Source organism: Myotis yumanensis, unplaced genomic scaffold, assembly GCF_028538775.1.
Source record: "Myotis yumanensis isolate MYYU_CA2020_CCGP unplaced genomic scaffold, mMyoYum1.0.hap1 SCAF_23, whole genome shotgun sequence".
In the NCBI taxonomy this organism is placed as follows: Eukaryota; Metazoa; Chordata; class Mammalia; order Chiroptera; family Vespertilionidae; genus Myotis; species Myotis yumanensis.
Genome location: NW_027223774.1, coordinates 2250615 through 2269320, shown reverse-complemented (window position 1 = coordinate 2269320; position 18706 = coordinate 2250615). Strand labels below are relative to the sequence as shown.

The 18706-nt window shown below is 52.3% G+C and overlaps 2 protein-coding genes and 1 pseudogene across 3 annotated transcripts in view; 1 reads left to right on the top strand and 2 right to left on the bottom strand.

Annotated features, from left to right (window-relative positions):
• Window positions 1–15977, bottom strand: part of LOC138999557 (class I histocompatibility antigen, Gogo-B*0102 alpha chain-like) — a 79324-nt gene extending 63347 nt beyond the window's left edge. The window contains exons 1-8 of one of the 2 annotated variants that reach the window (XM_070401711.1): window positions 15873–15976; window positions 15473–15757; window positions 14967–15242; window positions 14149–14424; window positions 13924–14025; window positions 13460–13492; window positions 13274–13321; window positions 12816–13125 (exon numbers count right to left, since the gene is read on the bottom strand). In XM_070401711.1, the coding sequence (XP_070257812.1) occupies window positions 13121–13125; window positions 13274–13321; window positions 13460–13492; window positions 13924–14025; window positions 14149–14424; window positions 14967–15242; window positions 15473–15757; window positions 15873–15945 (1098 nt within the window). In that variant the 5' untranslated portion in view covers window positions 15946–15976 and the 3' untranslated portion in view covers window positions 12816–13120. Of the gene's footprint in view, window positions 1–12815; window positions 13126–13273; window positions 13322–13459; window positions 13493–13923; window positions 14026–14148; window positions 14425–14966; window positions 15243–15472; window positions 15758–15872 lie in introns of those variants that run through there. The other variant, XM_070401713.1, reaches the window with a different exon arrangement.
• The window catches only part of LOC138999567 (saoe class I histocompatibility antigen, A alpha chain-like), a 372085-nt gene that overhangs the window by 119076 nt on the left and 234303 nt on the right, over window positions 1–18706 (top strand). The gene's annotated exons all lie outside the window — the stretch shown is intronic.
• On the bottom strand, window positions 3399–5309 carry LOC139000161 (THO complex subunit 5 homolog; annotated as a pseudogene).

Genomic DNA, 18706 nt, shown 5'->3' with positions numbered 1-18706 from the left:
TTTGGGTTGTTTTTATTGTAGTTTATTTCTAACATTATGCCATCGTGGTCTGAGAAGATGCTTTTTATGATTTCAATCTTCTTGAATTTGTGGAGACTTTGCTTGTGACCCAATATGTGGTCTATTTTTGAATATGTCCCATGAGCACCTGAGAGGAATGTATATTCCGCAGCTGTGGGGTGAAGTGTTCTGAAGATGTCAATTAAGTCCATCTGATCTAGTGAGTCATTTAGGATTGCTGTTTCTTTGCTGATTGTTTGTCTAGCGGATTTATCCAGTGATGTCAGTGGTGTATTAAAGTCCCCTACTATGATTGTATTATTGTCGATCTCTCCCCTGATATCTTCCAGAAGTTTTCTTATGTATGTGGGTGCTCCTGCATTGGGTGCATATATGTTTACCAGGGTTATATCTTCTTGTTTTATTGATCCCTTTAGTATTATGAAGTGGCCTTCCTTATCTCTGGTTATGGCCTTCACTTTGAGATGTATTTTGTCAGATATAAGTATTGCTACCCCAGCTTTCTTTTCCTTTCCATTTGCGTGAAAGATATTTTTCCATCCCTTCACTTTCAGTCTGTGTGAGTCCCTTCCAATGAGGTGGGTCTCTTGTAGACAGCAGATGTATGGGTCATGTTTTTTTATCCATTCAGCCACTCGATGTCTTTTGGTTGGAGCATTTAGTCCATTTACATTTAAAGTTATTATTGAAAGGTACTTGTTTGTAGCCATTTCTTTTTTGTGTGTGTGTGTGGCTGTTTTCTTTCTGAGCTTGATATTTCTTCTTTTACACCAGTCCCTTTAGCATTTCTTGCATGGCTGGCTTGGTGGTGATAAACTCCCTTCGCCCTTTTTTGTCTGTGAAGCTTCTTATTTCCCCTTCAATTTTGAATGATAGCCTTGCTGGATAGAGTATTCTTGGATTCAGTCCTTTGCTTTGCATCACTTTGTAGATTTCCGTCCATTCTTTTTTGGCCTGATGTGTTTCTGTTGAGAAATCATTTGATAATCTAATGGGAGATCCCTTGTATGTTACTTTCCGTCTCTCTCTTGCAGCCTGTAAGATTCTCTCTTTATCCTGAACATTTGCCATGGTAATTATGATGTGTCTTGGTGTGGGTCTTTTCGGGTTCACCTTGTTTGGGACTCTCTGGGCTTGTGTGACTTTTTTCTTCCCCACCTCAGGGAAGTTTTCTGATATTATTTCTTCGAATAGGTTTTCTAATCCATGATCATCTCTCTGTTGTTCTGGCACCCCTATTATTCGTATGTTGTTTCGTTTCATGTTGTCCCAAAGTTCCCTTAGGCTCTCCTCCTGTCTTTTAATTTTTTTCTCCATTTGCAGTACAGTTTGAGTGTGTTTTGCTTCCTTGTCTTCTAATTCACTAATTCGGTCCTCCGCTTCTCCCAGTCTACTGTTGATACTTTCAATGGTGTTTTTTATTGCAGCTATGTCGCTCTTCATTTCTTCTTGGGACTTACTTAAGTTGTTGATTTTTTTCATCTGTTTCTTCTAGCTTCTTGCATAAGTAGTTGAGTTTTTCATCTGTTTCTTCTTGCTTCTTGAACATCCGGTGCATGTACTCTAGGAACCTTATTCTGAATTCTTTTTCCGTCATGTTGCATATCTCTGTCTCACTTAGCTGCTTTTCTGGCGAGTCCTCCTTTTCTTTTCTTTGGGGGTTTCTTTGTCTACCCATGTTTGATCTCACTGACATGACTAGTTGTCGAGTCGTTCAGTGGCTGGACCCTGGGTGGCAGTGGCTGCTCCCTGGGTGGCAGTGGCTCCTTGGGCTGTGGTTGCTCCTTGGAAGGTTGTGGTAGCAGCGGCTCCTCTGTTGATAGCAGAGCCTCTGGTGGGTGCTGTTCACAGTTGTGATGGCTCTTCTGGCTGGTGGAGGGAGGCTTCACACACAGCAACTGTTCCCCAGGCAGAGCGTGTGGTGATCAGGAGGCCACTGTTGCTTGAATCTGCTTTCCGTGGAGGGGTGCAGGTCTCCTCTGGGCTCTTGCAGTCGCGCTGCTTGCAAGTCGTTCTCAATACTCACTCCTTTGAGACAGCATGGAGGGACCTGTAAAGTATTATGTTGCTGGGGTCCAACCCCAGCTGGTCCAGGGGTCCCCAAAGGTGTGGACGGAGTCAGCGAAGAAGGAATGACACGGAGATAGCCTTCAGTTGATCAGCAGCCTAGTCAGGACCTCTAGCCAGGATCTCCAGCCAAGTTCTGGTTAGGATCTGATCAGGATCTGATGAGGATCTCCAAAACACATTCTTGTAGGTTGTCTAGGTTTCACTTATAAATTGAGACGCGGCAGGAGATAAGATCACGGAAAAAGACAGAATGAAACAGACCAATCTGTTGTCAGTATCCATGGCCTCTGATCCTTTCTTTACCATGAAACAGAAGTGCTCCCAATATTCTTGCTAAAAAGGTTATGACGATATAGGCTCAACAATGGAATGTATACAGCGACACCAAGATGTGGGTGTAACAATGGCGGGTTCTTTCTTCAGTGTTTCACGGTCACTTGTTGAAGATCATCGAATAAAGACAAAAATCTATACCGAAATCCTTGTCTGGCAAGCTCACGTTTCTTTCATTGCTTGGTAATTTCACTCTTCCTTACAGATTTCTCATAGCATACTTAAAACTCCTGCTAGTCAAGGGTTAGTCATGAGCTTCTAGGTGCAATTTTATGAAACAGATTCCTCCAACACCTTCTCAAAATTTTTTCTTCAAAGAACTGATAACTCAATACCCAACAACTGTGACAATGAATGTTATGTCTGCAAGGACTTCACTCAAACAAGTCCACAGTGCCATCAGCAGAGATCACGCCGAAGTGCAACATGGCCACACTTCCAATGCCTGCCGCCCTCTGGAAGAACAACAGTTCAACATAAGCTGCATCCTATAGTCTATTGCAGACGCAGATTGAAATTCATTTCCATAATAATATACTCTTTGAGAGCAGCGATGATGCCTAGTCCCCAGACAGGCCGCCTGGGCATCACCTGGGATCTTGTTACATTTGTCCATTAAAGGACCCCATTCCTGCCCCACAGAACTGACCCGGGGTGGAGCCAGGCAACGTGTGTTTGACAAGCCTCAGGTGATTCTGGTGCACATGAAGGTTGGAGAATCACGGCTGTAAATTGGTTGTAACAGTTTGGCTGCATGATCACATAGTAATGGTATTAGTAAATACTAGATGTTACGCTTGAATAATGGAGTCGAGTCCTAACCACCTATATCTTTTTATTTTTGGTCAGATGACACTTTAATTGGCTAGAAATATAAAATCTGTCTTTGGAGACTATCAGGAGCCACATGTGGAACAGAAGAGAAAGCAGAGGCACAGCACTGAGGGCCCAGGGAAAACAACAGGCCTAGCAGGTCAGCGATGGCTGAAGGATTCTTGAGGATGGTTATATTTAAACGGCTTCATCCTGCTGGGGCCCCTGAAACGCCGCAGACACGTCTTCTCCTGGGGAAAACTCCTTGGGCCCCTCCACGCTGTCATCATGGATCTCGGTCTCCAGGTAGACGTCTAGTAGCACGCTCAGGCGCTGCAGCTGGTTGGTCAAGAGCTGATGGCGGGGCAGGGGCCCACACAGCTCCTTGTAGCACACGTTGACCTCGCTCTCCATGGCCCGAATATTGTCATCATTGCTGTTGGTTTTCTCCCCTTTCCAGTTCAGACAGAGCTGGAAAATGGGTGCGATGGAGGAGTAGCCAGGGTTCAGCACCACAGCTGCCTGGAGTTTGGCTGTGCCCCTTTCCACGAGTGCCATGTAGTAGAGATTGGTGTCTTCAGCCAATCCTGCCTCCACAATGTCTTTGGTGAAATGCAGCTCCACGTAATCCTCATGGGCAATCGTCACCCACTTCACCAGGCGAGAGACAACCTTTGCAGGGAAGAGGTAGTGGCAATCGCTAGTAACTGGTACAATGCCATATTCCAGGCACGAGAACTGTTTGTGGAGGGCCAGGCGGGACTGCACTCTGGTCTTTAGCAGTTTCATGGTGGTCTCCATGTGGCTGGAGCTCAGCGAGTGGTCAGCGATCACCGTGGGCTGGGGCTGCTCTTTAGGAAAGTGGAGGCCACCCAGCTTCTGTACCCACAAGTAGGGGTGTCCTAAATCAAGGACGTAGTCTCTCAAAGTCAGCATGCCCACTTTATCAAACTGGTACTGATTGGCTGGATTTGGCGTTTTCTTTCCATGATCCCCAGGAGACAGACAGCTCAGAACTGAGTCAGGAGACAGCAAGTCACTTGCACTGATGGGGGTGATCAGCTCCGTGGCAGTCGTCACTTTGCCTTTTACTGTCATGATATTGAGGTTCATGAGATAGTAAAAGGTCAGGTGAAGCACACTGTCATCTTTGCACTTCAAGTCCAGCATGACGGACAGCGGGTGCCTCTTCAGCATCTCCTTGCGTTTGTCATCCAACTGGACTCCCAGTGTGGGTCGCCAGCGTTCCGTGGTCTGCTCTTCCTCGGCATCCGAGTCGCTCTGGTCATCTTGGGATTCCTCGTGAGGTTTAAACAAGGCCTTGGCTTCGTCCACACTGCCTTCAATCGCCACAGACAGTGTTTTATCACAGGCCTGCCCATACGCCGTGGCCTGGACAAAGAGGACATAGAGGGGAGGCGGCAGGTGTCTGGCCGTCTCATACTGTTTGTGGGCCTGGTCGAAAGGCATGAACCGGTACTCTTGTACCGGGAGGGAAGCCTGCATGATGCTGTTCAGGAGAGGCTGGAGGCTGCTCAGGTATTCCTTCTTCACTTCAGTCTCCTTAAGGATCTTCTCCTTGTTGGAGAGGGACTCTCAGTACTTCTCCACCAACCTTTTCCGCTGCTCCAGCTCCAATCCAGACGTGCAAGGGTTTGCTGGTGAGGGTCTCCCATGGTGATCTCAGCCTTGCTGATATCTGGAGGAGCCTCTTGATAAAACTCCTCTACACTGACCAGATTAATTTCTTCATGCTTTGACTTGAACTCCGGACATGTAGTGATCTCCTTCTGCAGGTGCATCAGCTCATACAACAGGTTCTGGAGCTGCAGGTGACAGGCGTCTACTTTCTGCTTGGCCTCATGGGTCTGATCTCCTCCTTTCTTCACCCTGATGTGGGCTAATCAGTTAAGCTTCTTTAGAGTCATGAAATGAACACAGCCCAGGATCCTGTGATCTTCAATCTCAACTGCCGCATCCTTGCCTCCCCTGCTCTTCAGGCCCTGGATTCTCGACCAGGGCACCTTCCACAGAATGGCTTGTTTTACCGCCAGGAGATTTATGAGCTTCATTGATTGCTACAGATCAGGCGTGTAAAAATGTGTATCCAGATGGGGTTTGTCCACCCTTGTCAAGGTTGTGATTGGAAAAGCCACACCGGCCACTGATGGCGGAGTCTGTCCCTGGGCACTGCTGGTCAAGGCTGACAAGTCCCCTGCAGTGAAAGAGTTGACTGTGTTCAGCTGCGGACCAGGAACCGGTACAAGGAGGGTGGCGGTTAAGCCGAGAGAACCGACCCCCCCACACACACCCCCGCCCCAGAGCTTCTGTCTCATCCACCAGGTGGTCTATGTAGTTTGTCACTCTGGGGTGGTGGTGGTAGCGATTTTCCCAAACCGCGTCTACTACGCAAAGTAGTCGAAGCAGTCCTAGCGCTCAGACTTCTTCCACATCTTCCTCATGTAGTAGAAGGCCACGCACTCCGCCACCGTTCTGGTTTTCATCCAGCTCTTCTGTATACGATAAAAGTGGGTCTTGGAGGTGTGAGGAAGGCCAGCTGTGGCCAGCCCACTGCTGCCATGTGGTGCTCTTCCTCTAGGCCCCCATCCTTCTCCTGTCAGTCACTCACCCCACAGACACCCCTGAGCACCCAGTGTGTGTGCCAGGCTCTGACTCTGGGGAACTCTGAGTCACATAGAGTAGACAGCGCCACTGAACAGACTCTGGAGTGAGGAGAGGAGGCACTGTAGTGAGTGCTGACGCCTATAGCTGAGCTCTCCTGGAAACAGACAGCACAAAGCCAGGCTGCCTCCACTAGGTATCATGGAATTTGTCTGCAGGACAACATCACACCAACCACATGCATGAGGGGCCATGAGATAAGTGCACAGGAGACCCAGAGGAGCCCAGTGAGTCCTGAGCTGGGCTTCTGCTGGTGTTTCCTGGAAGGAGAAGCAGTTTTTCACAAGGGTGGAGCGGGCATGCCCAGGGCACCCTACTTGGGGTCAAATCCCAGCTCAGGACTCATTCCCTGTGTGACCTCGGGACAGTCACCCCCGCTCCCCTGCCCCAGGCCTGTTCCTTTTCTATGAGCAGGTGTGATGGTTAGTACCCACCTCAGGCACCGTCCTGGACAGTGGTGTTGACAGTGGAGATCTTCCCGGGGAGGCCCTGTCCTGGCTCTTAGACATTTTTTTCTTGCCTTTTTAGTTTTATTTAATTTAACTTTTTGTTGTTGTTGGTGGTGGTGGTGGTGCTAAACCTCACTGGAGGATATATCTTCCATTGATATTTAGAGAGAGTGGAAAGGAGGCAAAGAGACAGAGAGAAACATCTATTGAAAGAGACACATTGATTGGTTGCCTCCCCCAAGCACGGGCCCAGGGCCCAGGATCCTGCCCCCAACCAGTACATGACCTTCACTGAAATGGAACCCAGGACCTTCATTCAGTCCATTGGGCTCAGTGACCGCAGACCCATAGCTCTCCCCTGCAGGTGCCAGGACAAGCATCTCAGAAGCACCCACATCTTTCATTCCAGTCTGACTGGGAAGTGGTTACTCAGGAGCAGGAAAGCTGACCGCCACCATTTTGGGGGAAGTTTCTGACCAATCAATGAACACAAGCTCGGATAAAAAAAGTATTTGGAGAAGGCCACTACAACGAGTGTAATTGAGCCCATACTTATGTACCATTATATGGTAAACTCGTTATTTGAACAGTGCAGTGAAAGATTCAACCAATTTAGAAGCATAGAACAGACCATTAAAATAATTAAGTATCTGGATGTAGTTGGTCTGACATGAGGGGTTTGTGTGTCTGACATGAGGGGCCTGTATGTCTGACATGAGGGGCCTGTGGGTCTGACATGAGGGGTCTGTGGGTCTAAAATGAGGGGCCTGTGTGCGTGACATGAGGGGCCTGTAGGTGGTGACATGAGGGGCCCGTGGGTCTGACATGAGGGGCCTGTGGGTCTGAACTGTGACCTTGGCCCACGACGCCTGGAGCCAGCGGCCCAGCTTGGAGCAGCACCCTTCTCACAGCCCAGAGACCTCCAGCCGGCTTGCTGCACCAGCTACACCCCGTCAGGGACCCTCTAGAATGTTCTGACCCAGCCAAGCTTCCAATGACCCCGCCCCAGCCCGTGTCACATGGAGCAGAAGAGGGGCCGCTGAGCGCAGTCAGCCCGCAGAACAAGAGTCAAAGCTGTGACTGCGAAATTGTGATTTCCCGGCCACAAATGCTGGGAGCACAGCCCATGGGAGTCACTGCTGTGCATGTTCTCATCATTCCCTGTCCTTCCTGTTGCATTGTGAGCATCAGAAGAGCTGGGTTTTTTTTCTTTGTTTGTTTTAAAATGTTTTTATTGATTATTAGAGAGAGTAAGAGGAGAAAGAGAGAGAGAAAGAGAGAGAGAGAGAGAGAGAGAGAGAGAGAGAGGTGGAAACATGGATTGGCTGACTCCTGCAAGCCCCCTACAGGGGTTGGATCCAGAAACCCCTCATGAACCTCACAGGGCATCAAACTGGGGACGTCCTGGTGCATGGGTCCATGCTCAGCCCCGCAGCAACCCCTGCCAAGCAGTAGGCTAGCCCCATGGTCGGCAAACTGCAGCTCACGAGCCACATGCAGCTCTTTGGCCCCTTGAGTGTGGCTCTTCCTAAGCCTTAGGAGGACCCTAATTAAGTTAATAACAATGTACCTGCCTATATAGTTTAAGTTTAAAAAATTTGGCTCTCAAAAGAAATTTCAATCATTGTACTGTTGATATTTAGTTCTGTTGACTAATAAGTTTGCCAACCACTGGGCTAGACCATCGATGTGTTAGGGCCCTTGAAGTTCGCACAACGTCAAAGGCACAGAAGCACCCATTTGTCAGAGGGTCACCATCCTTAGGCGGAGCAGGGATGACTGTGAATGGATGGAACACATCCGAGCAGCGCGCTGTGCCCCTGAGCCTCCCTGTCAGTTACACCTGCAGCCCTTCTAGAAGCTCCTGCGGGCTCCCTGGGCCACACTGGGCTCCCGTGGAGGAGCACTGAGCAGCGTCGCTTTTAATATCACAGCAACTGCCATCCACAGGTTAGATCGTCAATAGTCATGCCCAGCAGCACAGGGTCCCAGGAGCTCCACAACCCTTAAAATCAGCAGAAAGGGACACAGAGCAAGGAGGCAGGAAGCAGGACAAGGCAGGTCTGCATCAGCCACGTGAGCATCCCCTGAGGCGGGAAACAGAGAGCAGCAATGGAGGGCAGCAGGTGGCTGTGGTAACGGGGCTGCCAGCATCAGGGTGCTGGGGGGGGGGGGGGCTCTGGTCTCAGGGGATCGCACGGGGAGGCCTTGCAGAGGAGAAGGTGCTGCAGGCCAGGGGGTTACAGTGCAGGAGACTCACCCTGGAGACACCGGCTTGGGCCAGGGGGACAGTGACCATGGCAGCAGAGATGGACCCCAAGATGGCAAAGCTCATGTTACACCCCGAGTGCGAGCAGAACCCCGTGTCTACATTTCAGTGATGAACTGGAAACCCAAGTGGCACCTCTATCCCTGGCACCTTCAACACTGTCTCACAGGGTTTATCCATCCCATCTGCCAAATTAGAGGGTCAGCCGTGTAAAAACAATGCAGGTGTGAGAAGCAACTCGCTGAAAACCAAGCTCCTACCTTGATTTTCTCTGTAACACGCCAGAATCTCACAGAAAGAGAAATGGACTAAACATACAGAAAATGGGTAAAACAACTCTTCATTCTCCAATGTGTTTATCTTCCTCTAGAAAATAACATCTCCACTCACGCAGGAGTGATGTTACCCAAGTCCAACCTCAGACATGAGCCCATGGAAGGTGGGTATTGCTCATATCCACCCTGAGATAAAATTTACATAAAATCTTCAATATTCCTTAAAAAAAGAGAGACTTCTTTCAACAGCTGCACTGTTCACAGAAAAAAAACGTATGTCCTGAATAATTTCCATGTAACTTTATTAACTTCCTTAGATTAGGAACTGACTTTAACATCTCACAGGGCAGCATGCATTTCACATTGATTGTTGGGGATTTAATATGATAAATGGTATTGATGAAATGATTACCGAATAAGGATCATGATTGATGATGTCTACATATTTCTCATCTCAACTGTGATTTCACGAACCCAGGAGTTCCAGGGCCCCTCAGGAGCAGCACGGAGGGGCTGACAAGGGAGAACAGGGCCCTAGAAGGAGGCAGGAGCAGGAGGAGCCTGAACACCCATCTCTCCACACCACGGGGTCCTGTGTGCAGGGAGCCCTGGGCCTGTGGGACAATGACGGGCAAAATGCCTCCAGTGGCTATAAGATGGGGACACCCAGACAATGAGACCAAAGCTCTCACACAAAAGCAGGAACAGGCAGACTATCCACCAAAAAAAGAGAGATAACAAACACTCAGCACATGAGGGCTGAGGGCGGGACCCTGGCTTGAGCTCAGGCTGACCTACCCAGGAGGGCCTCGCTGTCCAGGGTCCTGGAGATGCGCTGCATTAGGACACGTGACAAGGCCTGGGGGAGGTCTGAGTCCCTGTGACCACAGGTGCTGGTGGAACAGGGTTCCACTGAGGGACAAGAGCAGAGGAGCAGAGAGATGACCAGGCCAAGGAGTGACCACATCAAAGCCCACGATGCACTGAGCACTGACCAGGCACAGGCCCCAACCACGCTTCCTCCTCACAGCCCCTCCTGTCCCACCTGGGACAGGCTCAGCACTGCAAACACATGGCTTCTGGAAAGTTCTCAGTGCTTCCATCCATTTCCTCTCAAACTTTAGGATCCTCTCCTTTAATTAACCCATCAACGCTCCATGGCAAGCAATGAACAAAGTCACATCAGAGTCTCATTTCAATAAGGAGCAGGAAGTGGCAGCTCAGAGCACCAGGGAGTAAAGGCAGGGATGGGGAGGGCCCAGCCCAACTCTGCTGACAGGAAAGTGTGGGGAGCAGGGCGGGGCCAGCCCCCCAATCAGCGGTTCTTGAGTCAGGAAGTGGGAGCGTGAACACATCTTCCATCACTCAGTCCCCATGAGGCAGCTGCCTCACGCTGTGGAGGTCAAGCATCATGAAAAGATTCAGGTCAGTGACTGTAACTAGTGATATTTTCAAAGCCCATCTCATGCTCACAGTGTCCCACAGACTCCCCACCACCCAGTCCTCCCCTCTGCCCACCCCTCCCCTCAGTAGGGTTTCCCCTGTATAGGCCCAGAGAGACACATCAGAACCCTGGGCGGTGTCATTGCCTAGGGTGGACACAACAGGATGGGGTCAGACCCAGGACAGAAGATCAAAGGAGAAAATGTGGGGAGTGAGTTTCCTCCATAGCTCCCATCTGCACTGTCACAGGGTCTCAGGGGTCCCCCCTCCATACTCACTGGCAGCCTGAGCGTAGCTCCCTCCTTTTGCACCTGCAGGAAGAAAACATCCCGTGAGAGACCAGGGAGGAGGAAGAACCATGAGGTCGTAAAGGAAGCCCTAGTCCTGGGCCCCAGAGAAGTTTTCAGAACCCCGTGTATAGACACAGGGCAGGATGTAAGTCTTTCTGGGTCCATTCTGTGGCTGCCTGACCTGCCTTGGCATTTAGTCTCCTCAGACTCGAGAGGAAATCAGCCACGGTTCTGAGGACCTGCCTCCATCCTGCCCTCCCTACAATGTGTTGGGCAGGAATTCCGGTCGTGGCTGGGAAAACGAGTTATGGTTTCTTGTCAATATTTGTTTGAGGACTTGAAGGATCAACCACTTTCTCTATAAAACTCCTACACTGTGCACAGGAGTAAGAAACACATTCTGTGAAGTAATAAAAGGTCACAATGCATCGGGAAAACGTTCCCTTCCTTCTATCCGGGGGCCATGTGGAGTCACTAATTGAATTGGGGGCCTGTGGTCCCTTCACTCCTGTCCAGGGACATTTGCCAACAGGTACCCCTCGGCGTCCATTGAGAAGAAACACTTAGGTGCCATTCCCACCTTGGTGTTTCTACATCAACTGCTCATCCTGATTTCCCTACCCTCCAATGAAATTGCTTCCCTTATCTCACCCGTCTCTGCTGAGGAATGTACAGGTGTCCCATGGGGCAGAGTGACTCGCCCTAAATTACAGGATATGTGAGATCTGTGTAACCTCATTAAATCTTCTCTTTTTACTATTTCTTTCAAAGTGGAGGTGGGAGAGTTGGCATCTTGAATAACATTTCCGGCTGTGACAGCCCATGTGTGGCACCGCATTGGGAAGCATTGGGGGACACGGTAGGAGTGCCCAACCAGTGAAAGGGAGCCATCGTGTAAGTTGGGTGGTTTAAGGTATGTAAGGGCTGAAAATCTCTTTCTGGAGAACAAGTACATTCTCACCAACATGGGTAGGGGTTGTCTTTTCTCCACACTTTTGCCAACAGGTGTCTCTCCCTTTGGTCCACCTGTCCTTCTGAGCCTTTCACTCTCTCCCTCGTCCCACGTGTGATCTCCTGGCATCTTGTCCGTGACGCTCAGCCTCTGACTCCCCCTGACACCCCATTCTGCTCTCAGTCTCTAGGTGCAGGGAGTGCGGCCAATGCATTTTCCACCAGGTTTGGAACAACTTACTTTCCCACCAGGAATATATGAGAGAGAACGAGTCCATATTCTTGTGAATAATTGGTTTTGTCTGACTGTCATTCTCAATGCTGGGAGGTGGGCAGCAATATCACATTAGGGCTGAATTCAATTTCTCCTCAGACTACAACTGTTGGGCAATTTTCCTCAGTGTCCGGGCCATGTAACCATCCTCAAAGGACGATGGATTGGACACAGTGTTCATGAGTAGGTGGGACTCTAGTAAGGTGCCAGCATCTTCAATTATTGGGACACTGTTGCTATTAATGGATCTGAGAAAGTGTCTGGTCTTTGCCCCTAGCTCCTGGCACTGAGCTCCTAAAACCCTGGGTATATCGTGAGTGACAAGTGTCTTTGGGACGCTGATGAGATGGCTCTTGGCTGAGGGTCCTGGATAGAGTCAGGGTGGGGGCTGGTCCCCAGAATGACCAAGCTGATCAGAGGGTTGGAACCTTCAGGCCTTAGAAGGACGCAAGAGCAGGAGGAGCCTGAAATGTATCTCTCCAACCAGAGTCCTGTGTGCAGGGACACCTGGGCCAGCGGGACAATAACGGCAAATATGAGCCCTGATACTGTCAGATGGGGACACCCAGAGAATGAGACCAAAACTCCTACACAAACACAGTAACAGGCATCATATCCACAAAAGCAAAGAAACAACAAACACCCAGAAGAGAGGTTCTGAGGGCCTGACCCAGACCTGAGCCTTGGATGATGAGGGGCCTGGAGATGTGATTCATTCGAACAAGTGACAAGACCCGTGTGTCCCTGTGACCACAGGTCCTGGTGGGACAGGGAACACTGAGGGATAAGGTCAGAGGAGCAGAGAGGTGACCCGTTGAGGAGTGACCACGTCAAAGCCCACGATGCACTGAGCACCACCTGAGCACAGGCCTCGACCACACTCTGTCCTCACAGCCTCTCCCGTCCCCACTGCAAAGAGCACAAAATACACAGGAATCCGCAGAATCCTTGGTGCTTCCATTTATTTCCTCTGAGAAAATAACTAATTAAAGGGTCTCCTTTAATTACCCATCACCAGTCACGGCAAGAATTAAAACACGAGGTCATCCACAGTCTCATTTCAATACAAAGCAGGAAGTTGCAGCTCAGAGCCCCAGGGAGTAAAGGCAGGGATGGGGAGGCCCCACCCCGCCTCTGCTGACAGGAAAGTGTAGGGAGCACAGCAGGCCAGCCCCCCAATCAGAGGTTCTTCAGTCAGGAAGTGGGAGCGTGAACATCTTCCAACACTCAGTCCCCACAAGGCAGCCGCCTCACGCTGTGGAGGACAAGCATCATGAACACATTCAGGTCAGTGGCTGTAACTGGTGAAATTCTCAAAGCCCACTTCATGCTCACAGTGTCCCACAGACTCCCCACCACCCACTCCTCCCCTCTGCCCACCCCTCCCCACGGCAGGGTCTCACCTTTAGAAGCTGAGAGAGACACATCAGAGCCCTGGGAGCTGTCACGGCCTGGGGGGGGGGGGGGGGAGAAACAGAAGAGGGTCAGAGCCCCAGGGCAGGAGACTAAGGAGGAACTATGGGGTGGGGTCCCCTATGGCTCCCATCTGCACTGTCACAGGGACTCAGGGGTCCCCCCTCCATACTCACTGGCAGCCTGAGCGTAGCTCCCTCCTTTCCCACCTGCGGGAACAAAACATCCCGTGAGAGACCAGGGAGGAGGCAGGACCATGAGGTCCTAAAGGAAGCCCTAGTCCTGGCCCCCAGAGAAGTTTCCAGAACCCTGTGTATAGACCCAGGGCAGGACCAGGAAACCTGAGGGAAGTGCATGTGTGGGGACTGGACCCACCGCCCTCCTGGAGGTCTGTGCTCAGCAGGGACCTGCCCTCTGACCTGGGGCTGCTGGGAACGGGGTCCCCACCACCAGCATCATCAGGTGACAAGTGGGTCCCTCATTTTCCCACGGGCCTCACTACAGAGTAAGTGTGAGCACAGAGCCCAACACTGGCCAGCACACGCATGGGGATGGTGCTTCCCGTGAAGGAGGCGAGACACGCATCTACCTGAGCTTGAACCCCCAGTAGGACAGACACTCAGACCCCACCCCTGCCCACCTGAGCGCCTCCTCCCGCAAATCACAGCTCCAACCACAGCTCCCAGCAGAACCAGGCCCCCAGCGATGCCCACGATGATGATGAAGGTGTGAGAAGGCGGCTCTGGGGGGAGAAGGGAAGGGAGGGTGAGGGCCCTGACCCCAGGCCTCAGCCCCGACCCCACTGACATCCCCCAGGGCCCCTGCTGCCCTGAGAAGAGGCTCTGTGCCCACGGCCCCTCCTCACCCCATCTCAGGGTAAGGGGCTCGGACAGCCCCTCGTGCTGCACATGGCACGTGTATCTCTGCTCCTCTCCAGGGGGCACCCCCACGGCCGCCCACTTCTGGAAGGTGCCGTCCCCCGCAGGCCTGGTCTCCACCAGCTCCATGTCCTGGGTCTGGTCCTCCCCGTCACGCTGCCAGGTCAGGCTGATGTCCGCAGGGTAGAAGCCCAGCGCCCAGCACCTCAGGGTGACCTCACTGGCAGAGACGGGGTGGTGGGTCACGTGTGCCTTTGGAGGGTCTGAGGGGAGGAGAGAAAATGCAGGAACTTTGCATCCGCCATGGGTCACTCCAGCAGCGCCCATGTGACCATCCTGAGAATGGACAGCCAGCTGGGGTGGGGGAGGGAGCACACAGTCTACACACCAGCCTGCACAGAGGCACCTGGAAGGCCCTCTAAGTCTTTAGAAAGTTCTAGAATCAGAGAGACACAGCCAAGGGCAGGAGCCCATGTGACTCAGAAAAACTGGGGTCAGGCCTCAGACACAGTGGGTGTGGGGAGCGCACAAGGCCTGAGAGAGAAGGTCCCGGTGGGTCCCAGAGCCCCTGCAGGGCCCATGGGAACCGCTGATGGGCTATTTCAGGGGGTCTCCCTGCACCCCAGGAGAGCCTGCACCCCTAACTGTCCCTGAAAGGAGGGGGGACCCTGTGGTACCTGACCTGGACATCCAGGGGGGCTCCCTCCCTGACCCCAAGGCAGGGTGTCTGACACTGACCCCCTGTCCTGTCTCCTTGTAGGAGCCCCAGCCACGGGGAGAGGGGGCGGCCCCAGGGCCCTGGTACCTGCGCGCTGCAGGGTCTCCTTCCCTTTTTCCAGGTGAATGTGGAGAAACTTCATGCAGGTTCCCTCCACGTAGCTCCTCATCTCCTCAGCCCAATGGGCCGCCTCCCACTTGCGCTTGGTGATCTGAGCCGCCATGTCGGCCGCGGTCCAGGAGGTCAGGTCCTCGTTCAGGGCGATGTAGTCGGCGCCGTCGTAGGCGTATTGGTCGTACCCGCGGAGGAGGCGCCCGTCCGGTCCCACCTCGCAGCCATACATCCTCTGGAAGGTGTGAGACCCTGACCCCGCCCCGCGGTCAGCCCCGCCCCGCGGTCAGCCCCGCCCCGCCCGCCCCGCGGGGACTGAATCTAAAACTGAAAGTGAAATCGGGTCAAAGTCCCCGCGGCTCCTCCCGGTGGGGGCCGGGCGGGTCCCGCCGCCTCGGGGTGACGCTCGGACCCGGACCCTCGGGGCGACCCCGGCCCGTCCGTGGGGAGGGGGGTCGTGACGGGCCCGGCGCGCGGCTCACCGTCCTCGCTCTGGTTGTAGTAGCGGAGGGCGGTCTGCAGGTTCCCTCGGAAATCCTGTGCGGATCCCTTGAAGATCTGGGTGTTCCGGTGGAAATACTCCGGGTCCTCCCGCTCCACCCACGGCTGCTGCATCCACGGCGCCCGCGGCTCCGCCCTCGGATTCGGGGCGTCGCTGTCGAACCGCACGAACTGCGTGTCGTCCACGTAGCCGACGGTGAAGAAGCGGGGCTCCCCGCGGCCGGGCCGGGACACGGCGGTGTAGAAATACCTCAGGGAGTGGGGGCCTGGGGGGCGGACGGGGGGCAGGGCCGGGGCTGGACACGCGCCTTCCCGGCCCCGCGCCCCCGCCGGGTCCCCTCGCTGCTCCCGCACCGCCGCCCCCTCCGACCCCGCACTCACCGGCCCAGCTGGGGGTCAGGACCAGCGCCCCCGAGAGCAGCAGGAGGAGGGTGGGGGGGCTCAGGACCCGCATCCTCGGCGTCGGGGGGAAGGTCTGAGTCCGGGCGCTTCCGCGGAGGAGTTATAACCGGGAGCCCCGGGGGCGCTGATTGGCTGCTCTGGAAACCGCTCAGCCAATGGGAGTGAGGAGTGGGGTCGCGTCACGAGTCTCCAGGAAGGAGGCGCCGACACAGGTTGGGAGAGGAGAAGTGAAACCAGGGCGCTGGGGAGTCCCCACCACGGAGCTGCCCCCCCAGACTCTGTCCCCTGCGGAGCCCTGAGCGCAGGCCTGGGCCCTGGGACTCGGTCCTGCCCCTCCTCCTGCGCGGGGCGCCCGTCACACTGTCCCCGAGGCCTGGCCCGGGCGCTGTGCTGTTCAGGGACTTTCCAAGGTTTTGGTGTCACCATCTCTGTGCGGCCTCACACACAGGCAGGCGCCCAGACAACCTTGTGTGTGTGGTGACGTCATCATAGTGACCCTCACGGAGTCACACAGGGTGAAGCTGTTATTAATCCATCTCGCATGCTCACTGCCTATGAGATGATAACAGGAGTCATGTTTTTAAAATATATATATTTTATATTGATTTCAAAGAAGAAGGAAGAGGAAGAGAGATAGAAACATCGATAATAAGAAATAATCATTGATCAGTTGCCTCCTACATGCCCCACCCTGGGGATGGAGCCTGCAACACAGGCATGTGCTCTGACAAACAGTTGAGCTCTGACCTCCTGGTCCATAGGTCAATGTTCCACCACCGAGCCCCGCTGGCTGGGGAATATTGAATAGTTTCTGTTCTGTTCTGTCACAGTCCCCAGGGCTGTCTTGCTGGGTGGCTCTGGTCCTCATGCAGGTGATGTAAAGTGATGCCTTGTGTCTCTAAGTCCTAGAGACCTTCCCGTGCTGACCCATTTAATGACGTCATCAAAGCTCACAGGTGTTGCTGTTCCCACAGAGCCCCCTAGAAAAGCGTGTCCGCACTGGGGAGCGGTCTAGCTGACGTGGTGGGACACACCTGTTCCAAAATTCTGGTTTTCTCTTGGGGGCTGACATTTTATCAAGACAACAGGACTGTCAGTTGGCACCTGCCAGGTGATATTTCCTGAAGGGAGAAGCTCATGTTCATTTTTAAAAATATATATTTTTGTTGATTTCAGAGAAGAAGGAGAGGGAGGAAGAGAGACAGAAACATGAATGATGAGGGAGAATCTTTGATTGGCCTCCTCCTGCTCGCCCCATTGGGGATCGGGCCCACATTGGAGATTGGGCCCACCACTCGGACATGTGCCCTTCACTGGAATCAGACCTTCAGTCTGGAGGCTGATGCTCTACCCACCGGCCAAACCAGCTTGGGCATTCATGTCCATTATTGAGAAAGTGTGAGCCAGTTCACCAGATCTCAGCAATATTAGTGTCTGTGTCATTCGTTCTGTTACGTAAACCTGGGCCAGGCCGGGTGTGGCTCAGTGGCTGAGCATTGACCTATGAACCAGGAGGCCAGGGTTCTATTCCCGGTGAGGCACCTGCAGGGTTGCAGGCTAGATCCCTAGTGGGGGGCATTCAAGAGGTGGCCTATCCATGGTTCTCTCCCGTCATGGATGTTTCCATCTCTCTCTCCCTCTCAGTTCCTCTCTGAAATAAAATTTTTTAAAATATATTTTTATTGATTTCAGAGAGGAAGGGAGAGGGAGAGAGAGATAAAAACAACCATAGTGAGAGAGAATCATGGATCTGCTGCCCTCTGCACGTCCCCTACTGGGAATTGAGACCACATCCTGGGCATGTGACCTCAACCTGAATCAAACCTGGGACCCTACAGTCCGCAGTCCTATGCTCCAACCATAGAGACAAACCAGCTACGGCTCAATTTGTGTTTTTTTTAATATAAACATGGGCCCTAACCGATAGGAGGTGTGCAGGAGGCAGCTGATCAATGTTTCTCTGTCATCAATGTTTCTAACTCTCTATCCCTCTCCCTTCCTCTCTGTAAAAAATCAATAAAATATAATTTTTTTAAAAAGTAAACATGGGATCCCATGAGAAAGAGGCTAGCTCAGTGCCCACACATGATCTCCCTGGTACATGAGACTTGGGAATGTGGCAGAAGTGTTTTTTGTGTACTTCCCAGGCCATCCTATAAGGTTTTTTTATCCTCCATTTTTATTAAAGACAGTTAAGAACTTAATCCATTTGTGTAATGAATGCAACATACATATGTCTTCTTTTTAAAAATATTTTTAATTTTTCAAATATAGTTGATGTACAATATTGTATGAGTTTAGGTGTACAACTCTGGTTAGACATTCATATAACTTATACAGTGATCACCCCCATACATCTGGTACCATGTGGCCTTATATGTAGTTGGTACAATATGATTGACTGTGTTCCCTGTGCAGTCCTTTCCCTCCCCATGACCACACTGTAGGGACCATGTCGTAGCTCCTCCTCCTTCACCTGCTGTACCCAGTCCCTCCCCTGCCCTCCAGCAGCCAGCTGTCTGCTCTCTGTGGCTGAGTCTGTGGCTGCTGTAGGATCCTGTTGGGCGGATTCCAGGTGGCTCTGAGTGCTGGTTGTTGGGAGGGTGGTGGTCATTGTCCTGTGGTTATGGCCGATGCAGGCACCGGATTCACCTTTGGGGCATCTCCACTGGAGGCCACGATGTTTTAAAAATGTGGATGGAAGGATGAGCCTTTAGTAAAGAGAATAATTTCACCTCCATCAATCGTGTTGTGTCGTTTAAAAGCGAAACTGCTTTTGTGCTCTGTCTGTCTGTCTTCTCTCTGCAGGTCAG